The sequence below is a fragment of the Mesoplodon densirostris genome, chromosome 2 (genome assembly GCF_025265405.1).
Source record: "Mesoplodon densirostris isolate mMesDen1 chromosome 2, mMesDen1 primary haplotype, whole genome shotgun sequence".
Classification (NCBI taxonomy): Eukaryota; Metazoa; Chordata; class Mammalia; order Artiodactyla; family Ziphiidae; genus Mesoplodon; species Mesoplodon densirostris.
This window is the reverse complement of record NC_082662.1, coordinates 31749300-31768036: the sequence shown is the minus strand read 5'-3', so window position 1 is coordinate 31768036 and position 18737 is coordinate 31749300. Positions and strand designations below refer to the sequence as shown.

Genomic DNA, 18737 nt, shown 5'->3' with positions numbered 1-18737 from the left:
GTTATCTGTAGTCTTTTTGATCACAGCTATCCTGACAGGTGTGATGTTTCATTGTGGTTTTGATTTGCATTTCTCTGATGATCAGTGATGTTAAGTATCTTTTCATGTATGTGCCTGTTAGCCATCTGTATGTCTTCTTTGGAAAAATGTCTATTCAGATCTTCTGCCCATTTTTTAACCAGATTGTTTGTTTTTTTGCTGTTGAGTTGTATGAGCTGTTTACATATTTTGAATATTAATCCCTTATCAGTCATATCATTTGCAAATATTTTCTCCCATTCAGTAGGTTGTCTTTTCATTTTGTTAATGGTTTCCTTTGCTGTGCAAAAGCTTTTAAGTTTAATTTATTTTGCTTTTATTTCCTTTGCCTTAGGAGACAGATCAAAAAAAATATTGCTACAACTTATATCATAGAGTATTCTGTGTATGTTTTCTTTTATGAGTTTTATGGTTTCTGGTCTTACATTTAGGTCTTTAATCCATTTTGAGTTTATTTTTGTATGTGATGTGAGAAAATGTTCTCATTTCATTCTTTTACATGTAGCTGTCCAGTTTTCCTAGCACCACTTTTAAAAAATATATATTTATTTATTTATTTGGCTGCACCAGGTCTTCATTGAGGCATGTGGGATCTTTAGTTGCAGAATTCGAACTCTTAATTGCAGCATGTGGGATCTAGTTCCCTGACCAAGTATCGAACCCGGGCCCCCTGCATTGGGAGTGTGGAGTCTTAGCCAATGGACCACCAGGGAAGTCCCCCAGCACCACTTATTGAAGGGACTATCTTTTCCCCACTGTGTATCCTTGCCTTTTTTGTCATAGGTTAATTGACCATAAGTGTGTGGGTTTGTTTTGGGCTCTCTATTCTGTTCCATTGATCTAGGGTTCTGTTTTTGTGCCACTACCATACTGTTTTGATTACTGTAGCTTTGTAGTATAGTTGGAAGTCAGGGAGTGTGATACCTCTAGCACTATTTTTATTTCTCAAGATTGCTTTGGTTAGTCAAGAACTTTCTTGTTTTTGTTCTTTATTCTTTCTAATACAGGCATTTAGAACTAGACATCATTCTGTTAGGAATCCATTGGAAATATCCATTATTGATATGTTACATTTAGAGCTTTGTTTATTAAAGAGGTTGTTTCTGAGTTTTAAAGAATAATTCAGTAATTATTTTTAAAAGCACTGGTTTTTTCATTCTGTTTCATTTATTTCTATTTTTCTTGGTCCATGCAGTAAGTTACAGAATTTCTGCCTTTAGAATGTATTTTATCTTTGTGTCCAAGTATATAGTCAGTGATTTGTTAAAGATTTATGTATACCTGAAAGGAAGTATGTCTCTCCACCTGTAGGCTGTTTAATTTTCCTGCAGTTTTCAGGTTTTAAATTTCATACTTATATCTATTTGTTTTGAATTCTGATAAAGACATGTTTACATTTCCAGTTGTAATTAAGCTTTGTCTCTTGCATTTCTGCCAGTTTTGTGTATATTTTAATTTGTGTTATTTGAGCCATATAAACTCAATATTGCACTGTAACCTTATTGATCACTCCCATATTCTTTTTGAAATTCCCATTACCTGATAGTTTGTTTGTTCTATTGTAATAGACTTAGACCATTTCCCCAGTTATCAAGATTTTGGCAGCGAATGTGGGCTCTTTTTTACCCCAGTCATCAATGCTCATCCTTGTATAGGGATATTAAGTGCTTTACACTCAGTGTATTAATTGATCTATTTATATTTAACTCCTTTGCTGGAAAGGTTATCTTGTTAGATTTCTCACTTACATAGATTATATAGTAGACTTGAATCTATTTCTTTGAGACAGGTAGTTTTCTAACATTTCTAACTTTAATTTTTTTTTTTTGGCTGTGTTGGGTCTTCATTGCTGCATGCGGGCTTTCTCTAGTTGCAGCGAGGAGGGGCTACTCTTCGCTGCGGTGCGGTGGCTTCTCTTGTTGCAGAGCATGGGCTCTAGGCGTGCAGGCCTCAGTACTTGCAGCACGCAGCCCCTAGAGTGTGCAGGCTTCAGTAGTTGTGGTGCACAGGCTCTAGGGTGCGCGGGCTTCAGTAGTTGTGGTGTGCAGGCTCAGTAGTTGTGGCGCATGGGCTTAGTTGCTCCACGGCATGTGGGATCTTCCCAGACCAGGGATTGAACCTGTGTCCTCTGCATTGGCAGGTGAATTCTTAACCACTGTGCCACCAGGGAAGTCTTTTAATGTTTCGTCTAATAGTTTCTTTCTACTACAAATTTCTATTATTATTAATGTGTATTATTAGTTGAGTTATTTATAGGAGGTGATTATATCTGGATGGCCTGAAGCAGTGTAAATTCTATACTTCTTACTCTCATAATGATTCTGGAGACATTATGTCTTTAATCTCATATCTATCAATATTCTTATCACCTTGTTTATAAAAAGTGTTTTTTCTGCTTTCAGATTCCCATTATCTCTTTTATTTCACTTTTTTTAATTGAAGTATAGTTGATTTACAACATTATGTTTCACGTGTACAGTATAGTGATACAGTATTTTTAAATATCACACTGCATTTATAGTTATTATAAAATATGGGCTCTATTCCCTGTGCTGTATCCTTGTAGCTTATTTATTTTATGCATAGTAGGTTTTACTTCCATTATGTCTTGTCATGATCTTTTTCACTAGGACTTGGTTGATGGATTCTGTCAAGTTTTATATGTTTTCATATGTTCTGCTTCAAGGGTAAAGTTGGTTCAAAACCACATTCCTAATATAGTTTCATGTGGTGGTTAAGTGTGCAGACTCTGGAGAGGCCACTGGTTAGGGTCCAAATCATGGCTCCACCGCTTACTTACTGGCTATGGGACACAGGACAAGTTAGGTCTTTTAGTTCCTTATCCATCAAATGTAGGTGGTAATAATATTGATATATCTACTTCAGAGAGTTGTCTCAAAGTTTAAATGAGATAATGCAGGTCAAGTGCTACACCTGTCTGACCACAGTGTAGAATGTATTCAGTGAAGAAGCATAAGCTGCCATCATTATCAGCTTCACTTGTGGGCTCCTCTGCAGAGTCTGAGGCGTGAGATCCAAAGTCACCTTTATCTTTTCATTTGGAGTTTAATCTTACTATTACTAGCTACCATTTACCAGGTGCCTGGTGTATGCCAGGTAAATAGGAGATTTTTACACTCATTTAATCTTCAGAACAACCAGTGAGGTAGGAGGTCTCTCACATTTTCCAGAAGAGGAAAATGAGGTAAGTTTTTCAAAGTCACATAGCGTGTAAGTGGAAGAAAGCCATGGAGCAAACCCATGTCTGTTCTACAGCGGTCTCTTCTCTTTCCACAGTGCTATCCTGCCTTCTTAAAATCACCCTTGGGGCCTCCCTGGTGGCGCAGTGGTTAAGAGTCCGCCTGCCGATGCAGGGGATACGGGTTCGTGCCCCGGTCTGGGAGGATCCCATATGCCGCGGAGCGGCTGGGCCCGTGAGCCATGGCCGCTGAGCCTGCGCATCCGGAGCCTGTGCTCCGCAACGGGAGAGGCCACAACAGTGAGAGGCCCACATACTGCAAAAAGAAAAAAAAAAAAAAAAAAAAAATCACCCTTATCAAGTAGATGTTTTTGAGTTGATCATTAAGGGGTATTCCAAAAAAAACTTCATGCATTTTCTCTTTAGCCATACAAAGATTTTTAGAAAACTTAAATTTTTTTCCAGAATATTATTGGCAGGTTCATGATTTTTCCATTATCCATATTGTTTTCAATATTTATTTCCTTATTCAGGTGTCTAGGTTTATCAATTTCTCTTATATGCATATTATTATTATTACCACTTCTTTGATTTATTGTATCATTTCCCCCCATCATGACTTCCCTTGAATATTTGTAGGTTCTAATATTTGTAGGTTCTCTACATAGCATTTGTAGTTTCACTTCTATCTCAATATCACTTTCTCTTTTCATCCCCCTGCAATAGATCATTTATAGGTTTATTACAAATTTATCATCACCTTCCCCCTCCCTTTTTTTTCCCCCAGGGATTATTCCTCCCTTTAAGTATCTTAGATTAACTCTCTGTCTTCCTTTTGGACTTTCAGTAACAGATAGATGGTTGTATATACCTTGACTCCCACAAGATCATGACAGACTTTATCTCAGGTGTCTCACTAGTAGTAGGTGCCAATTAATTATGAAATCAAAGTTAATTCTATTCTGTAGCGTTTCTGCAATTTTTCTTCTTTTCCTATCGGTAGAATAATTATTTTTTATTAAACCTGGAATTTGTGTGTGGTTTTTGGGTTTGGGGTTTTTTGAAAGCATCAAAACTAGACATCTTAAGGATTTTTGGTTATGAGGAAGAGAACCCATTAAAACCTAACTCCATGCCCTCCATCCTGTTAGCAAGTATATGCTTATCCAGCTGTGCTTCTCTCTATATGTATGCCTTCTCCACTTCCTTGTGTCTTCTCTTTAAGCCTTAACTCACAATGAAGACAACTCTAGCCCTTGCCCTGTATGACCTTTTTCAGTTTTCAGAGCCTGCCATCATCCAGCTCAGTCTCTCAGTGTCCCAATTTCTAATATCTGGGAAGGACAATAGGTAGGCGCAGCTGGGTCAGGTGACATCTGTAGTCCAGTCAGCTGTCTTTTCAGTAGCCGGCAGCAAAAATAGCTACTTGTTAGACCAGGACTGCTCCTTCCAGAACACCTTGGGAAGATGTGTTCCCTGATGGGAGTGGGCAAGGAAGTAACCCTTGACACAGCTGTCACACTGGATTTACTTGTCTTTGTTTTTTTGTTGGTTTTTTTTTTTGCCGTACGCGGGCCTCTCACCGTTGCGGCCTCTCCCGTTGCGGAGCACAGGCTCCGGACGTGCAGGCCCAGCGGCCATGGCTCACGGGCCCAGCCGCTCCGCGGCACGTGGGATCCTCCCGGACCGGGGCACGAACCCGTGTCCCCTGCATCGGCAGGCGGACTCTCAACCACTGCGCCACCAGGGAAGCCCAACTTGTCTTTGTTTTAGATCATTCTGTTGAAATTTTCCTTTTGGTGCTTTTAGCCAGGAGGGAGAGATTCAGTACTGTCATTTAAGTTACAGTAGGTTTTTATTGTTTTTTTTTTTTTTACTTAAATGAAGGATTTCACTTATAAATTTATTATTTTAATCATTCCATTGTTCCAGACTTACGATTTTTTTAAAGGTGAACAAAAGACAGCTAAGAAAGAGCCCTATGGAATTGCCACCAGAGACTCCCCATTTAGGTGGTTGGTCACAAATGACCAATATTCGCTAGGTATAAGTCCACTAAACTAATAAACTAATAGCATCAGGTTCAAATACACCATCTTGTTTATGGCAGTATCATGAGAGTTACAATGTTTTCATGAACTCTAGAGACATTGCCTATGAGAGCAATCGCTTTGCTAAAATCATGATATCCTGTGTCTGTACCTTTTATCGGGTCGGCACTATCCCATCAAAAATAGGAAATTCAAATTAATTTGCCTCACTTACTCTTAGTGAACCCACGCTGACGCCCAGAGGTGGTTCCATTTTTTTCTAATTGTTTTCAGATTCCTCTGAAGAGTAACATCTCCCTCACTGCTCCAGTTTCCTACATCCACTTCTTTCTTTAAGAAAATCATGACAGGGGCTTCCCTGGTGGCACGTGGTTGAGAATCCGCCTGCCAATGCAGAGGACACAGGTTCGATCTCTGGTCCGGGAAGATCCCACATGCTGCGGAGCAACTAAGCCTGTGCACCACAACTACTGAGCCTGCGCTCTAGAGCCCATGAGCCACAACTACTGAGCCTGCGTGCCTAGAGCCCGTGTTCCACAACGAGAGAAGCCACTGCAATGAGAAGCCTGTGCACTGCAACGGAGAGTAGCCCCTGCTTGCCACAACTAGAAAAAGCCTGCGCGCAGCAACGAAGGCCCAACACAGCCAAAAATAAATAAATAAAATAAATAAATTTATTAAAAAATGAAACTAACCACCCCATATTTTGGGGCCTCTCACCTTCTGAGATGGCCCACACTGTGTCCTAAAAAAAAAGAAAATCATGACAGCCTTTCTGATATCTGGTATTTTAGAACCACTCTGGGTTGGATTCCTGAATGGCCTGGACAAAGAATATGGTAATGCCCTGCCCTGGCACGTGGTAAATTCTCCATTCCTTTGTAATGTGCATGTTATCTGGGCCTGAAGACTTAAGCTAATTTAAGGCAATTAGCAAGGAAGGAAAAGATGATTAGTTGAGTGCCTGTACACCAGGCACAGAGCTAAGCACTTTCTTATATGTTGTCTCATTTACTATTTCTTTACCCATTTTAGACTTCAACTTCCTCTATAGGATATACCTTCTAATCAAGTCAAGTTTATTAATTCCCTAGTGGTCCAGTGGTTAAGACTCTGCCTTCCAATGCGGAGGGTATGGGTTCGATCCCGGGAACTAAGATCCCGCATGCCGTGCGGTATGGCCAAAAATTTTTTTTTTAAGTGTGGTAATCTTGGGCTTCCTTGGTGGCACAGTGGTTGAGAGTCCGCCTGCCGATGCAGGGGATGCGGGTTCGTGCTCCGGTCCAGGAAGATCCCACATGCCGCGGAGTGGCTGGGCCCGTGAGCCATGGCCGCTGAGCCTGCGCGTCCGGAGCCTGTGCTCCGCAACGGGAGAGGCCACAACAGTGAGAGGCCCGCGTACCGCAAAAAAAAAAAAAAAAAAAAAAAAAAATGTGTGGTAATCTTGTCAAGTTTAGAGATTGTTCTACTTGATGGGAAATGTGAAAGCATATAAGAATCAAGTAATTGTTCCTTTTCACTGTAATCTGTTAATATTTTATCATCTTATCTCTGTAGCAGCAGACCTGTCCCATCTGCTCCACATAGCTCTTTGTTCTAAGGGTGCACCTTCCTGACACCATTCTTACAGGTTTAAGTTGTTCTTTCCCTAGTTTTGTTATCTGTCCTGTCTTTGTACGTGTTTGATCCCCTCCCTCTGAAGCTATGGTGGTGTCTGTAGATGTCTTCCCCTTTTCGTGATCATTGGAATAATTAGTTATTGAACTGTCAGAATTCTCGTTTTAATGTCTTCAGTGCTTGTTGAGCCATCTTATCTTTCAGACTCTTTGGCCATGATATTTCACTTTTTTTTTCCTCTAAAGTTTTTGAAATATATGCACCAGACTTTAAATAGACATATTTGACAATGTCTAGTGTTCTCAATCTCTTCTATTATGAACTTTAATACAATAAGGTCACTTTTTCCAATAATTCCTATATGTTGTACCACATTAGCTTTTTCCTTTGAGATTATCAGTTCTCAATTCTAAGAGGTCTTTGGTTAGATTTGATCCAACTTTTATTTTGCAGCAAAGAAACCTTACGGTAAATTTTGCAATGAAAGGGGTTTGTCCACAGGCGATCCAGACCCAAAATTCCAGTTTGGGGCAGGTAGAAGTCTCAAGGGCAGGCACTCAGGGGGATCCTAATGAGGGATGTGTTGTAACACCTTGTACCCAGTGGAGTCTGATTGCTGATCCTTTCTCGTCCTGCAGTGTGGGCCAAGCTGAAACTGCAGAAGGCATCGGAACGATGGCAGCCTGACACCGAGGTGAGTGCTCACATGGCACCGGGGGCAGCATCAAGAGGCAGAGCTCCCCCACCATGGAGAAGGGAGGTAGGAGATGGTCCTGGTTCACCGCAGCAGCAAGTGTAATGTGACGATGTCTATAATTGGCTCTTGACTTGTAAGCCTAATTCATTTGTGATATTAAATTAAATGTGTCAGACTTTAAATCTGTGTCTTAGGACAGGTTATATCCTCCCACTGAAATTTTGAAGTGGCAAGCAGGGGTGCCCTGTGTCTTGTCCTGCCGTGAGGATTCATAAGCTAAGAAGTTGAGACTCCATGTCATACATTAGATATCCTTTGAGGAGAGCATCTGATGAGAGATGATCTTCTCATGTGGCGGGGAGGTATCCTTGTTGGTCTTGAGATAGTCATCCTGAGCAGCAGATTTCAGAGATGAGGAATGATGTGTACGTGAGGTATGGTAGCTGCTGCTTCTCTTTTCGGTCAGTGGTTTTCAGTGTTCCTTTTTTTAGCAGCAAAGCCTTTTTCAGACAGTAATGTAGAACTCCAATAAATAAAATAGAAAAAAGCAGAACTGCTCTGGATGTGGAGAAGCTCAGCCTTCTTGGCCTTTCATCCCCTGTAGTGGTCTCTTAGGCAGAAACCCAGGATTCTTGGGAACCATTTGAAAACCATGTCTTAAGTGAGCCTGTCTCAACCAGGGTTCCTCGTCTTAAACACAGTGATTTGAATGAACTATTTTCTCAGACATTCACAAGGATCGGTCATAATTGGTACCATCCTAGATGTCTAATAGATGCTGTGAGCAATAGAGCAGAACCCCAGTTGAGAAAGGCTGTCTTAGACGAATGGCATGGAATCAGGCCAGGGTGAGCTCAGGTATCCAGAGGTTGGCTCCAAACATTTCTCCCAGGAGGTGTAGCTAATGGTGTTCCTCTTCCCTTTTAGGAAGAGTATGAAGACTCCAGTGGGAATGTTGTAAATAAGAAGACATACGAGGACCTGAAAAGACAAGGACTGCTCTAGTGTTCAGGGATGTATCTCAGCTGTGGGGCTAGCCCAGTCTTCCCTAAGATCTGCTTTTTCTATTTCTCCCAGCCAAGTGCTCCTAAAGACTCTTTGCTACTTAGTCTTACGGACTAGCATGCATCTTGTAGAAGCAAGGCATGCTGGCATATTGCAGGGTTGAGGTGTGTTTTATATTAAAAAAGATTCTGTTGGAAAATAAAACCAGCCCTTGTTCTGAACGTGTCTTGTTCTGAAGCCCAGGATTATGTACTAATTCAGTCCTCTAGTTCTTAACACCTCCCTACCTCTTTCTCACGAACTTCAGTAGCAACTGAAGTCTAATGAGCGCCTGTTATGTTACATATATTATGCTGGGTAATTCTGACTTAGCCTCATTCCCCACCCCCATTTGCTGCCACTTCCCCAAATGAGCATCACCCCAGGATAAGCCCTGCCCTTAGCTGAGTCAGCCATTCGTGCACATACTGTACTCGGGAAAGATGGGGAGGGTGAGCCAGGACCTCTGCTAAGGACAAAGTTGTGGCACCAAGGTTGCCTTTTTATTTGCATAAAGGAAGGACCTGGGCTATTTTGGAATGGGCCTGCCCCTTCTCTAAGCCTCAGCAGCCGGGCACACAGTGAAACTAAGGCCAGCAGTGACTTCACCTGCTTGCTACTTCAGAACAAGAGTCCTTGGTCTACGTTTGTCTTCTATGGGATCCTCACTTGACTGAGAAGTGGCTAATATTCTTGTGTGCTCCAAGCCCAGATAGCCAAGATTTGGGCGGAGTGGAGCAGCTGCCTCAGGATCTGAATCTGGTATCCCAAAGGGAAAGGACTAGGGGAGCCGGGGGGCCCTGATCTGCCCTCAGCACAGTCATCTGAAGGCCAGGGCCGGGTCCAGAACAGGATTCCCCAGAGGCCCCCTTTGCCCCTCAGCACCCAGACCTTCAGTTCGTTTGTAATATATCTACTTATATGTCTGCTTGGAAAGATCCCAGCTCCAGAGCTGGCCTCTCACACTCGTCTATTGCCCTGGTTATCTCCATGAGTAGGGTTTCACCACCAGGTTGGGATTTTCCTTACTGGTTCAGCCCATCCCTTGGGCAAGTCGTCACATGTTCGTTTGTACTCTTGGCTTCTCCAGTTGCTTAAAACCCCAGTTGGACAACCTCTCCAGAGCCTGAGTTTCTAAAGCAGAGCGAGTGGATAATAAAACCTAATTGAGCCAACTGAAAACGTTGATAACTGAAAATAGGCCCAAAGTGCAAGGAGACGTTGCCATTTGAGAAGAGAGTTAAAGCCTGGGAAATGGTAAACATGCGAGGGGATGTCTCTCCAGCCTTCCAGCTGGGGCAGTAGCAGCATCAGGCCTCCCCAGGGACACACCGGATGCTTTCCCACCGTCACATTCCTCTGAGCCCCCTCTTGAGGAGCGGGTACCTGGGACGGCAAGGTCAATCAATGGAGCATTCCAAGAGCCCGTTTTTTTTCTTTACAGTGTGGAGGGGCGGTGGGAGCAGGTTCTGTGGAGTCCTGCCGTCATCCTTGCCCAGGTAACTATAGTCATCCTGTGAACTGAGCCAGAGGTGCCCGGGAGGAAACAAGCCCCTGGGGTGCGGGGGGATGCAGAGACTCCTTTTGTTCATTTGTTACATTCATCCAGATATTTTTTAGTGCCTTCCATGTGCCAGGCACAGCTAGGTTTGCAAATCTTGAGAATTAAGTGGATGTGAGATGGTGGGAGCAGACCCAGAGGTAAGGAGGTGGGCCAGCTGGAAGAGTCGTGTGGCCAGCTCCACCGAGCCCTGAGGGGCACAGAGTTACTCGGGAGGTGCCAGCAAACTTGGCATCAGTCAGAAGTGGGTCTCGGGACTTCCCTGGTGGTCCAGTGGGTAGGACTCCCTGCTCCCAATGCAGGGGGCCCGGGTTTGATCCCTGGTCGGGGAACTAGATCCCACATGCCGCAACTAAGAAGTCTGCATGCCGCAACTAAGACCTGGCACAGCCAAAATAATTTATATAAATAAATAAATAAATAAATAAGCAGTGGTTCTCCCCAGAGGTGACTCCCTGAAGTCTCGCCTTCAGGGGTCTGCTATAAGAAGAACAGGATTAGAGCTGAGCCCCCTGACTAGGCTATGGAGAGCGGAGTGGTGCTCTTCCTGGGTTTAGATCAGTAGTTCTAAATCTTTTTTACTTTGGAAGTACAAAGATAACTGTGGACTTTCTCCTTAGAAAAGTATGCATGCATATACTTCTTCTTTTTTTTTTTTTTTTTTTGGCAGTGCTGCATGGCATGCGGGATCTTAGTTTCCCCACCAGGTATCAAACTTGCGACCACTGCAGTGGAAGCGGGGAGTGTTAACCACTGGACTGCCAGGGAAGTCCCTGCATGTACATTCTTGCACACAATTTCAGGGGCTCATGAATCCCCAGAAGTGCATCCTTGGTTCCTGAGTCTTATGAGAATCTCTCCTTTAGACCTGGAGTCTGAACCTCTGCCAGGGCACTGCCTGCCAGGAACATGATTCAGCTCACTTTTCAAGGAGGAAAGCTGCTCCATCAGAGCAACTGCAGGACTCTGCCTGCCCTTCCCAGCCCAGGCAAGAATCTGGGCTTGACCCCCAGATTGGCCCTGCTGAACCCAGAGGCTGGTCTCGGGATGAACCTTCCAGAAGCGAGAGTCTCCTCACTCCCTACCTCTGAGAGGAAAGCCAGTAAATCTGTGTCCAGCCTCAACTGTCATCCCTTTCCTCCACTTCCCTTCTGTTCCCCTCGCTGGGTCAGCTTGTGCTGGAAGGCTCTACAAAGGGAGCACCCTAAGAGTAACCCATGTGTTGGGAAGTGAGGCTCAGACAAAGGTGAGGTTTTTGTCTTCCCTCTGCATTGTTTTTACATTTTTTTGTCCTTGGGATGATAACTACCTCTCCCTTCATCCTTCCATCCTGCCTGCTGGCAGCCTGGTCTCTAAGTTCTCTTGGTAGGAATGGGCCCGTGACCTCTCCCCACCCACTCCCCTTTCCACTATCAGACAGACAGAGTTCTCCCGTTGCAGGTGGGCCCTGGGAGGACCCTGGCCTCCCATCCCTCTCATCTCTTCTGAGAGCCTGCTCCACCTGCCGGGTTTCTCATCTACACAGACAAGACACGTTCCAGTGGGGTCCTTCTATCTGCCAGTTGACTTTACTTTCTCCCTTTGGCTTCAGTCTGGACAGCAGCTGTGGTTCCTTCTCTTGCCTGTGTCCCCGGTGGCAGCAGCGGCAGAGGGAACTGCCAGAGCTAACAGATGACTGGAGGGGAGGAGGGGCAGCCGCCAGCTTCCAGGGGCTGCGCTTGCAGCCTCCCTGACTCAGGCACACACGCTGGTTGCCCTCCACACCTTCAGGTGCGCAGGTAGGTCTGCAGCTGGGATGGGGTGGGGCTCAGGGAATACTGGGAGTGTTCTATTTATGGAGACATGCACAGACTAAAGTAGATGGGCAAGGAGCCAGAACTAACACAGACTACCAAGTAACCATCTAAGCTTCGCCCGGCTTTCTGATCTGGCTGATTGTCTGCTTCCCTCACACTCCTGAGCTGTCCCTCCAGCCTCAGCTGTCCCAACCAGGAAGTGGGAAAAGGGCTGTGTGGGAGGCTTGGGTCCTTCCTTTCACAAGGGCACAGGGGCTGGAGAGAACCTTTGGGCCCCCCTCTTGACCTATTTGCCTTTGGAGACTGAAGTCCCCTTGAGAGGTGTTAACTGGATGAGAACACTTCTTGGGTGTAGTGTTGGAGGGGAGGGAGCAGTGGAGGGGCTGAGGCTTCAGGTGGTAAGGAGGGGTGAGGGTGGAGAGAGAAGTGGCCTCTATTGCCAAGGGGTCCTACCCTACCTCACCTCTGCACCCAGGATTCTGAGCACAGCCCCACTCATGCATTAAAGACCATGGCCAGAAGGGGCCCAGCCCAGACAGGGTCCAGGCTCTCCTTTGTATCACATCACCCTGGCAGCCATCACCTGTGAGATCCAAGTGCTGATGGAGGGCCAACCCTTGACAACAAGGAAACATGCCCTGTTAGCCCTGGGAAATCTGGGGGCTGGGTTGTGCTCAGCCTCCCAAGGTTGGGCGGGAAGATGGGAATAAGGGCCCCCTCTCCCATCTCCAGCAGTTTTCTGCCTCACATGGAAAAACTTGAACCTGGGCTTAGCAGACCCTTACAGATCTGATCCCTTTGTCCTGGGGGAACCAGAGCTGGCATCCAGCTATCCAGGGTCTGAGAGTTACCTCCTGCCCTTAGCTCAGCTCTGATTTAGAAACAGGGTTGGGTCTGAACCCTGAAGGATCTGGACAAGGGGAGCCCTGACTTCTGACCCCCTCTGTGACCCAGCATTTCCCTGCCCTGGGTTCTGAGGAAGCCCATCACCAGCCACTCCCCACCCCCAGCACCTTCTGATGTCAGAGGCAAATGAGGCCACATCAGAGGCACCGGATTTCCTGTCTTATTTCCTGTCACTGCACCTGCTCCAGCTTTGTCTCCCCTCTGGCCTGGGATGCTGCTGTTGCCATGCCAACAACAACATTTACTCTCAGAGGGGCCATTACCAGGCTGCAGGACCCTTTGTGCTGGCCTCAATGTCACTCTGAAAGTATGACTTGCAGGAAGCAAAAGCCCAGCCCCTGGGACCCCTTATTCCATACAAGTTGACCCCCCTGCTCCCAGCCTTAGTTTACTCCTTCGCATAGTGTAATAATGGGAACCTCCCCTGGGCTGCCCAGGACCAGTCCCTCACCCTCTGGGGCTCCTGGCCTACCTCTCAGAAGATGTCTGTGACCAATAGTAGCCATCAGGCTGCTTTGCTCAGAAGTAGCTGTCCTAAGCCCAGGGACCTCAGCCTTTCCTGGTCCCTGTGACCAACGCTAACCTGTGACGACCCCTGGGCCCTGAGGCTATCCCTTCTTTTCACCTGTGTCATGGCCCCTTCTACTTAACCACTGCATGACCTTTCCTTAAGCTTGACTCTTGAGCTGGTTGCTTCCTGCAGTAGGGTCTCCTCTCTCCTTTTCCTCCCACCAGTCCTCCTGCAGGTCCTTCTGGTAGCCCAGAACCTGGTGAGAAGCCAGTTGACCCCCGCTCCTGTCCAGGTAAGCGGCAAAGCAGTCTGTGAAGGAGGAGAGAGCCTTCTGGATGCCTTCACCCGGGGGAAGAGGGCCACAGCGTTCAAACCCTCCCACAGGGCTTCCCTGGTGGCGCAGTGGTTGAGAGTCCGCCTGCCGATGCAGAGGGCACCAGTTCGTGCCCCGGTCCGGGAAGATCCCACACGCCACGGAGCGGCTGGGCCCGTGAGCCATGGCCGCTGAGCCTGCGCGTCCGGAGCCTGTGCTCCGCAACGGGAGAGGCCACAACAGTGAGAGGCCCGCGTACTGAAAACAAAAACAACAACAAAACAAAACCTCCCACAGATGTGCCACAGCTTCCCCTGCTACGGAGAGGCGTGGAAACCGGGAAGCAGAGCCTTTCAACCAAACAGCAGAGTGCAGCGCAGGGGAGAACTACTGAGAGTGCAGGGGTAGGGCTGCTGTGGGGGACCAGGCAGGGTGCTGCCAGGAGGGGCTGCTGCAGGGTTGGAAGGGGTGTGACATTCAGGTACCTCCAGTAAGGTGCTGGGAGGGAGGTGCCGAAGTGGGAGAGAGAGGAGTCGGTGTTCGGGTTGCCCTGAGAGTTGAGATACGGCCCAGGACTGGCTGGCCACCCCCCATCGCCCTGGACTCACAGGCACTCTCTTTACCCAGCCGATCCAACTCAACGCTTCCCACTGCATGGCCTGGTGCAGCCTCAGTTGTGAGGGGAGAAATGAAACCAGCCCCAGCCCTTACCTGCAGGCCTCTAGCCCCGGACCCTGCTCTCTGCAGCACTGCAGTGGCGGCGCACTCTGCCTGGAGCTCAACCAGTCGGCCTCGGGTGAGACAGTCCCCCTAGCCTGCAGCTCTGAACCCCTCCTCCGTGGTCCTCCAACTCCAAGCCCCTCCTCCGTTGCCCTCCACACTGACTCTTCCTCCCACTGGCCCCATAAGTTCTGAGCCCCGCCCCACCTGTCCCCAGCCCTGAGCCTTGCCCACCCTCTGACAGGCCCCCAACACCTGAGCTGTTTTCCCCAACCTCCCCAGCCTCTATCAACACCCCAACCTCTAAACCTTGTCAGGCTGGCCCTTAGCTTTGAGGTCTACCCTCCTCCTCGGTGCCCCACCCCTTCTGGATTTCCCCTTCCGACTCCCCACCTTTCCCCGCCCAGCTGGGCCAGTGCTCCCCTCCCCACAAGCTCCAAGGAAGCCGGAGCAAGTTCCTGTGCGTCTCCAGGTGGCAGAGATGGGCGAGTTTCAGGTGTGAAGTCCACACACAAGATGCCCTCCCCTGGGGGGCGGCCTGGGGCTTTGCGGAGGAATTGTCCCCCAGCAGACGTGTCACAGCCCTTCCCCAGACAGCCCTGCTCTGCTCCCAGGCCTAGGCCACCTGACCGTCCCAGAGGACAAGACACTTCCCACTCCACCACTGGTGACCACCACCCTGCCAGCCCCCAAGAGAAACATGAGTGTCTGTCCACATCTGCCTGCTCTGGGAAGTGGAAGCAGGAATGGACAGCGAGGGGTGGCTGGGGCCAGTGGGACAGGCAGGATGGGGCTCCAGCCCCGCCTCTGTCTGGAGCTCACAGGGCTCGGCACCCCTTACCCTTCCCTTCGCTCTCTCTTCAAGGGGAAAATCTCCTGCCAAGGCAGAAATCTGTGGCCCAGTGCCCCGAGGGCTCGGACTTCTGTGAGGTGGGCCCCTGCTGTTCTCCAAGGTTGGGTGCTGCCCTCCCTCAGAACTGCAGGCCTCTCTTCTCCCCCGCTCGACTAAAGGGTCAGCAGCCGAATCGGGCTGGAGCTTGACCTGCTGGGGGCCAGGCTGCTCGACCCTCTTAGCTCCACATTAGGCTGAAATCCAGGGCAGCGGCTGGAATCTTCCAAGTCTCTGTGACATGCCCCCTTGTTTCTGATCACCCTGTATGTTCTCTGGGGACTGGCTGGCTGGCCTCATGGGGGTGGAGAGAGGGGTCCAAGGAAGTTCAGCCCAGCCCACAACCCAACTTAACATTTTTTTTCTCTGTGAATGGGGGACGAAGGCAAGGGGAGGATGAACGGTCTCATCTCTTCTTGCAGCTGAAGCGGTCCAGCTCAGGCTACGCTGCAGGGCTCAGCCAGGCCTGCATGACAGGGACGCCCAGGTGTCACAGGGCTGTGGCCCAGCCCTGCTACCACGAGTGCTGCCGAGCCTTGGCCTCAGGCAGCTGCCTCCAGCTGGATGAGAACCTCCACTTCAACGGGGCCGCACCAGGGGCCACCAGGAGCCGCCTGCCCTGGACCCTGGCTGGCACTCTGCTGCTGTGCCTTCGCTCAGCAGTCAGGGAGCGGCAGGCAGGAAGGTCCCATAGGCCCTGCAAGTCCCCAGGCCCACCCCCAGCTCTGATTCCTGTAGCTGTATCTTTTTTTTTAAATAAATTTATTTATTTTAATTTATTTATTTTTGGCTGCATTGGGTCTTCATTGCTGCGCACGGGCTTTCTCTAGTTGCGGCGAGCAGGGGCTACTCTTCATTGCAGTGCGCGGGCTTCTCATTGCAGTGGCTTCTCTTGTTGTGGAGCACGGGCTCTAGGCACGCGGGCTTCAGTAGTTGTGGCTTGCAGGCTCAGTAGTTGTGGCGCACGGGCTTAGTTGCTCCGCGGCATGTGGGATCTTCCCGGACCAGGGCTCTAACCCATGTCCCCTGCATTGGCAGGCGGATTCTTAACCATTGTGCCACCAGGGAAGCCCTCTGTAGCTGTATCTTTAGTAAAAGGGATTTATCAAGTCCACAACTCTCTGCTAGAGGCTCCCAGGGCCTAGGCCTGAACATGATGCTCTCCAAGGGGGCAGGGCCTTAGCCCCATTCCCAAGGAGAGGCTGGGATTTGTCTGGAAAAACAGAAGAGTCTCCTGTCTGACCCCATCAAGTAGGAGGACCCCAAAGTCCTGCAGGGACAGTTTCTTCATCTGTAAAAATGCCCGGTTCCATCTACTTTTCCCAGATCCTCCCCAGACTTTGACACAAAGAGGGGGGCTGGAATTGGGGTTCCCCTGCTTTCCTGAAATGACCACCACCCCCTTTATCTTTAAGGGTCTAAATCAATCCCCTTTCTTGTCATCCCCCACACAGCTTTGAAACCAAATTCAAATAAACTTGAGCTCCATTTATGCTGCGGATATTTCCAGGAAAAGAAGAAGATTGGGAAGAAGGTGATGTCTGTTTCTGGAAGAGGTTTGCGTATACGAACTTGAACTGGTCACTAAGGCAGCAACTCTCAGCTTAGGGAAAAAGGAGTGAGGATGGGTTAGAAGTCACATGCTCACTCCTTCCCCTGCATTTACCCTTCAGTTTGTGTCAAAGCTTGAGAGAAAGAGTATTCATTAAGATAATTCACTAATTCAATAAACATGTTCTGAGGGTCAACTGTGTGCCAGAAACTACCCTGGGGTGATGAGGAAAAGATACAGCCAGTCCTCAGGGAGCTTACAGCTTAGTGAAATGGCCAATAGGCTGGGAGAGACCGGTCCTGGACTCCCTGATCTGAGCTGGCCCTTTTTGTCCATCTGGAGCAGCCTGCTTATCTTAGGTGGGAAATCGAGGCCCCAAAGGAGGAAGACCTTGCCCAGGTGCCTGTGGCCAGTGAATCGGGGGAAGGGGCCAGAGAACAACAAAGTACAGCCTCAGGCTGTCCTGAGAGCTGAGTGGCCCCCTCCCCTGAACTCTTTCCTTCCTGAGAAGGAGAGAGGATAGAGCCTCAGCACAGTACTGCATGTGAACAGGATCACACCCTTTACAATGTGCATTCTCATCCTTTATCCCCAAACAGCCCCATGAGGCAGGCGGGACCAGGTGCTCCTGTCACACACACCTCACACACACAGCGCTGAGGCTTAGGGGGGGAAAGGGAGGCATGTGGCAGTGTCCATGGCACAGAAGTTGGAGTCACACTTTCAGCTGAGGCCCAATTTTGCCACTTTGCTAGCTGCGAGGCCTTGGTCAAATTGCTTCATGTCTCTGAGCCTCAGTTTCTACACCTGGAAAATGGGGTAGTGGTTCTTCACAGTGTTGTTCTTCTTTAAGCTAGGATGGGGTAGTTAGCTGGGGAGGAGGTTTCCAGTAGAGGCCAGTGTTGGCCTGCCTGGAGTGAGAGGAGTTGAGGATGAAACTGAGAAAGTGTTTTTCCTTAAAGTGACCATCTTCCTTCCAGGTCCTGGGCGGGGAGCTCTGGCCCCATGACTTCCAGGACCTAGGGTGAGCCGAGGGAAAGTACTTAGGAAAAGCTTTCCGGAAGAGGGAGCCCAGGGTAATCCAAGACCTAAGGAGTTAACGGGGGCAGGGATGACCCCCCCACACCCCACCCCCGCACTGGCGAGGGCAGGCTGGGACTTGCAGGCTGGCTGACCGTCGTGTGGCGTGGGGGCTTCTGGGAAATGTAGTCTCTGGCTGGGCCCCGGGACCGCGGTGTTCGGCACACCCAGCGGTGGTGACAGCTCAAGAGGTAGGCGGCGATGGTAGGGGTGTGGGAGCAGGTGCGGAGCAGGGAAACCAGGGCGGGGCTGGGCAGGAGGGGCTGGGCAAGCTAAGGGCTGGGACCCCTGTCCTGATGCTGTCAGAGCCGGACACCATCGGCCTTCGACTGACGCAACGGGGCCTGCTGGGCTGGGGGAGGGCCAAGGAGTAATGGGACACTTTCCCATCTCCAGGGGAAAAGGGACAGAACTGGGGTCCTTGTTTAGGATGAGAGCTCCCTTCCAGAGATAGTGCAGATACACCCCTGACACTGCCCAGAGAGGTGCCAGCAGGACTAATACTGCTCCCCAAAAAGGAAGGCAGAGCCCCATCCCAGGAGCAATAGGACTTGTCTTCCTCTCCAGTAATGGGACAAGGCACCCCACGTCCAACAAATAGACTGGACCCCACTTAGAAGCGACTGGATGCCCTTCAAAACAAAGGGCGGTTCAGCAAATTGTACCTCTCACCAGGGGCAAAGGGATGGCCCCTCTCCCTAGAAACTAAAAGGCCCATTCTCAGGGGAAGGGGGAGGGGGAGGAGGAGGGAGCCGATGGGGC

At 48.8% G+C, this 18737-nt stretch overlaps 3 protein-coding genes across 5 annotated transcripts in view; all 3 read left to right on the top strand.

Moving 5' to 3' along the window:
- SF3A3 (splicing factor 3a subunit 3) overlaps positions 1–8829 on the top strand; it is a 29311-nt gene extending 20482 nt beyond the window's left edge. The window contains exons 16-17 of the mRNA XM_060089533.1: positions 7545–7600; positions 8531–8829. Coding sequence (XP_059945516.1) covers positions 7545–7600; positions 8531–8608 — 134 coding nt within the window. The 3' untranslated portion in view covers positions 8609–8829. The remainder of the gene's footprint in view (positions 1–7544; positions 7601–8530) is intronic.
- A 3085-nt stretch (positions 8830–11914) lies between these two features.
- On the top strand, positions 11915–18349 carry LOC132502759 (uncharacterized). Its single transcript, XM_060118871.1, has 7 exons — positions 11915–11986; positions 13646–13713; positions 14032–14138; positions 14362–14530; positions 15766–16077; positions 17241–17340; positions 18147–18349. Exons 3-7 carry the CDS (start codon positions 14032–14034, stop codon positions 18347–18349), a joined length of 891 nt encoding a protein of 296 aa, XP_059974854.1. The 5' UTR covers positions 11915–11986; positions 13646–13713.
- Positions 18064–18737, top strand: part of INPP5B (inositol polyphosphate-5-phosphatase B) — a 44740-nt gene continuing 44066 nt past the window's right edge. For 2 of the 3 annotated variants that reach the window (XM_060089531.1, XM_060089530.1), the window contains exon 1: positions 18064–18166. The gene's annotated coding sequence lies outside the window, so the exon portion shown is untranslated. The remainder of the gene's footprint in view (positions 18167–18737) is intronic. The other variant, XM_060089532.1, reaches the window with a different exon arrangement.

Coding starts and splice junctions, on each gene's coding strand:
- LOC132502759 (XM_060118871.1), top strand. CDS start 14,032: ATGTGCCACAGCTTCCCCTGCTACGGAGAGGCGTGGAAACCGGGAAGC. Junction 14,139..14,361: donor GAACTACTGAGAGTGCAGGG/GTAGGGCTGCTG, acceptor CTCTTTACCCAG/CCGATCCAACTCAACGCTTC. Junction 14,531..15,765: donor GCTCAACCAGTCGGCCTCGG/GTGAGACAGTCC, acceptor CTCTTCTTGCAG/CTGAAGCGGTCCAGCTCAGG.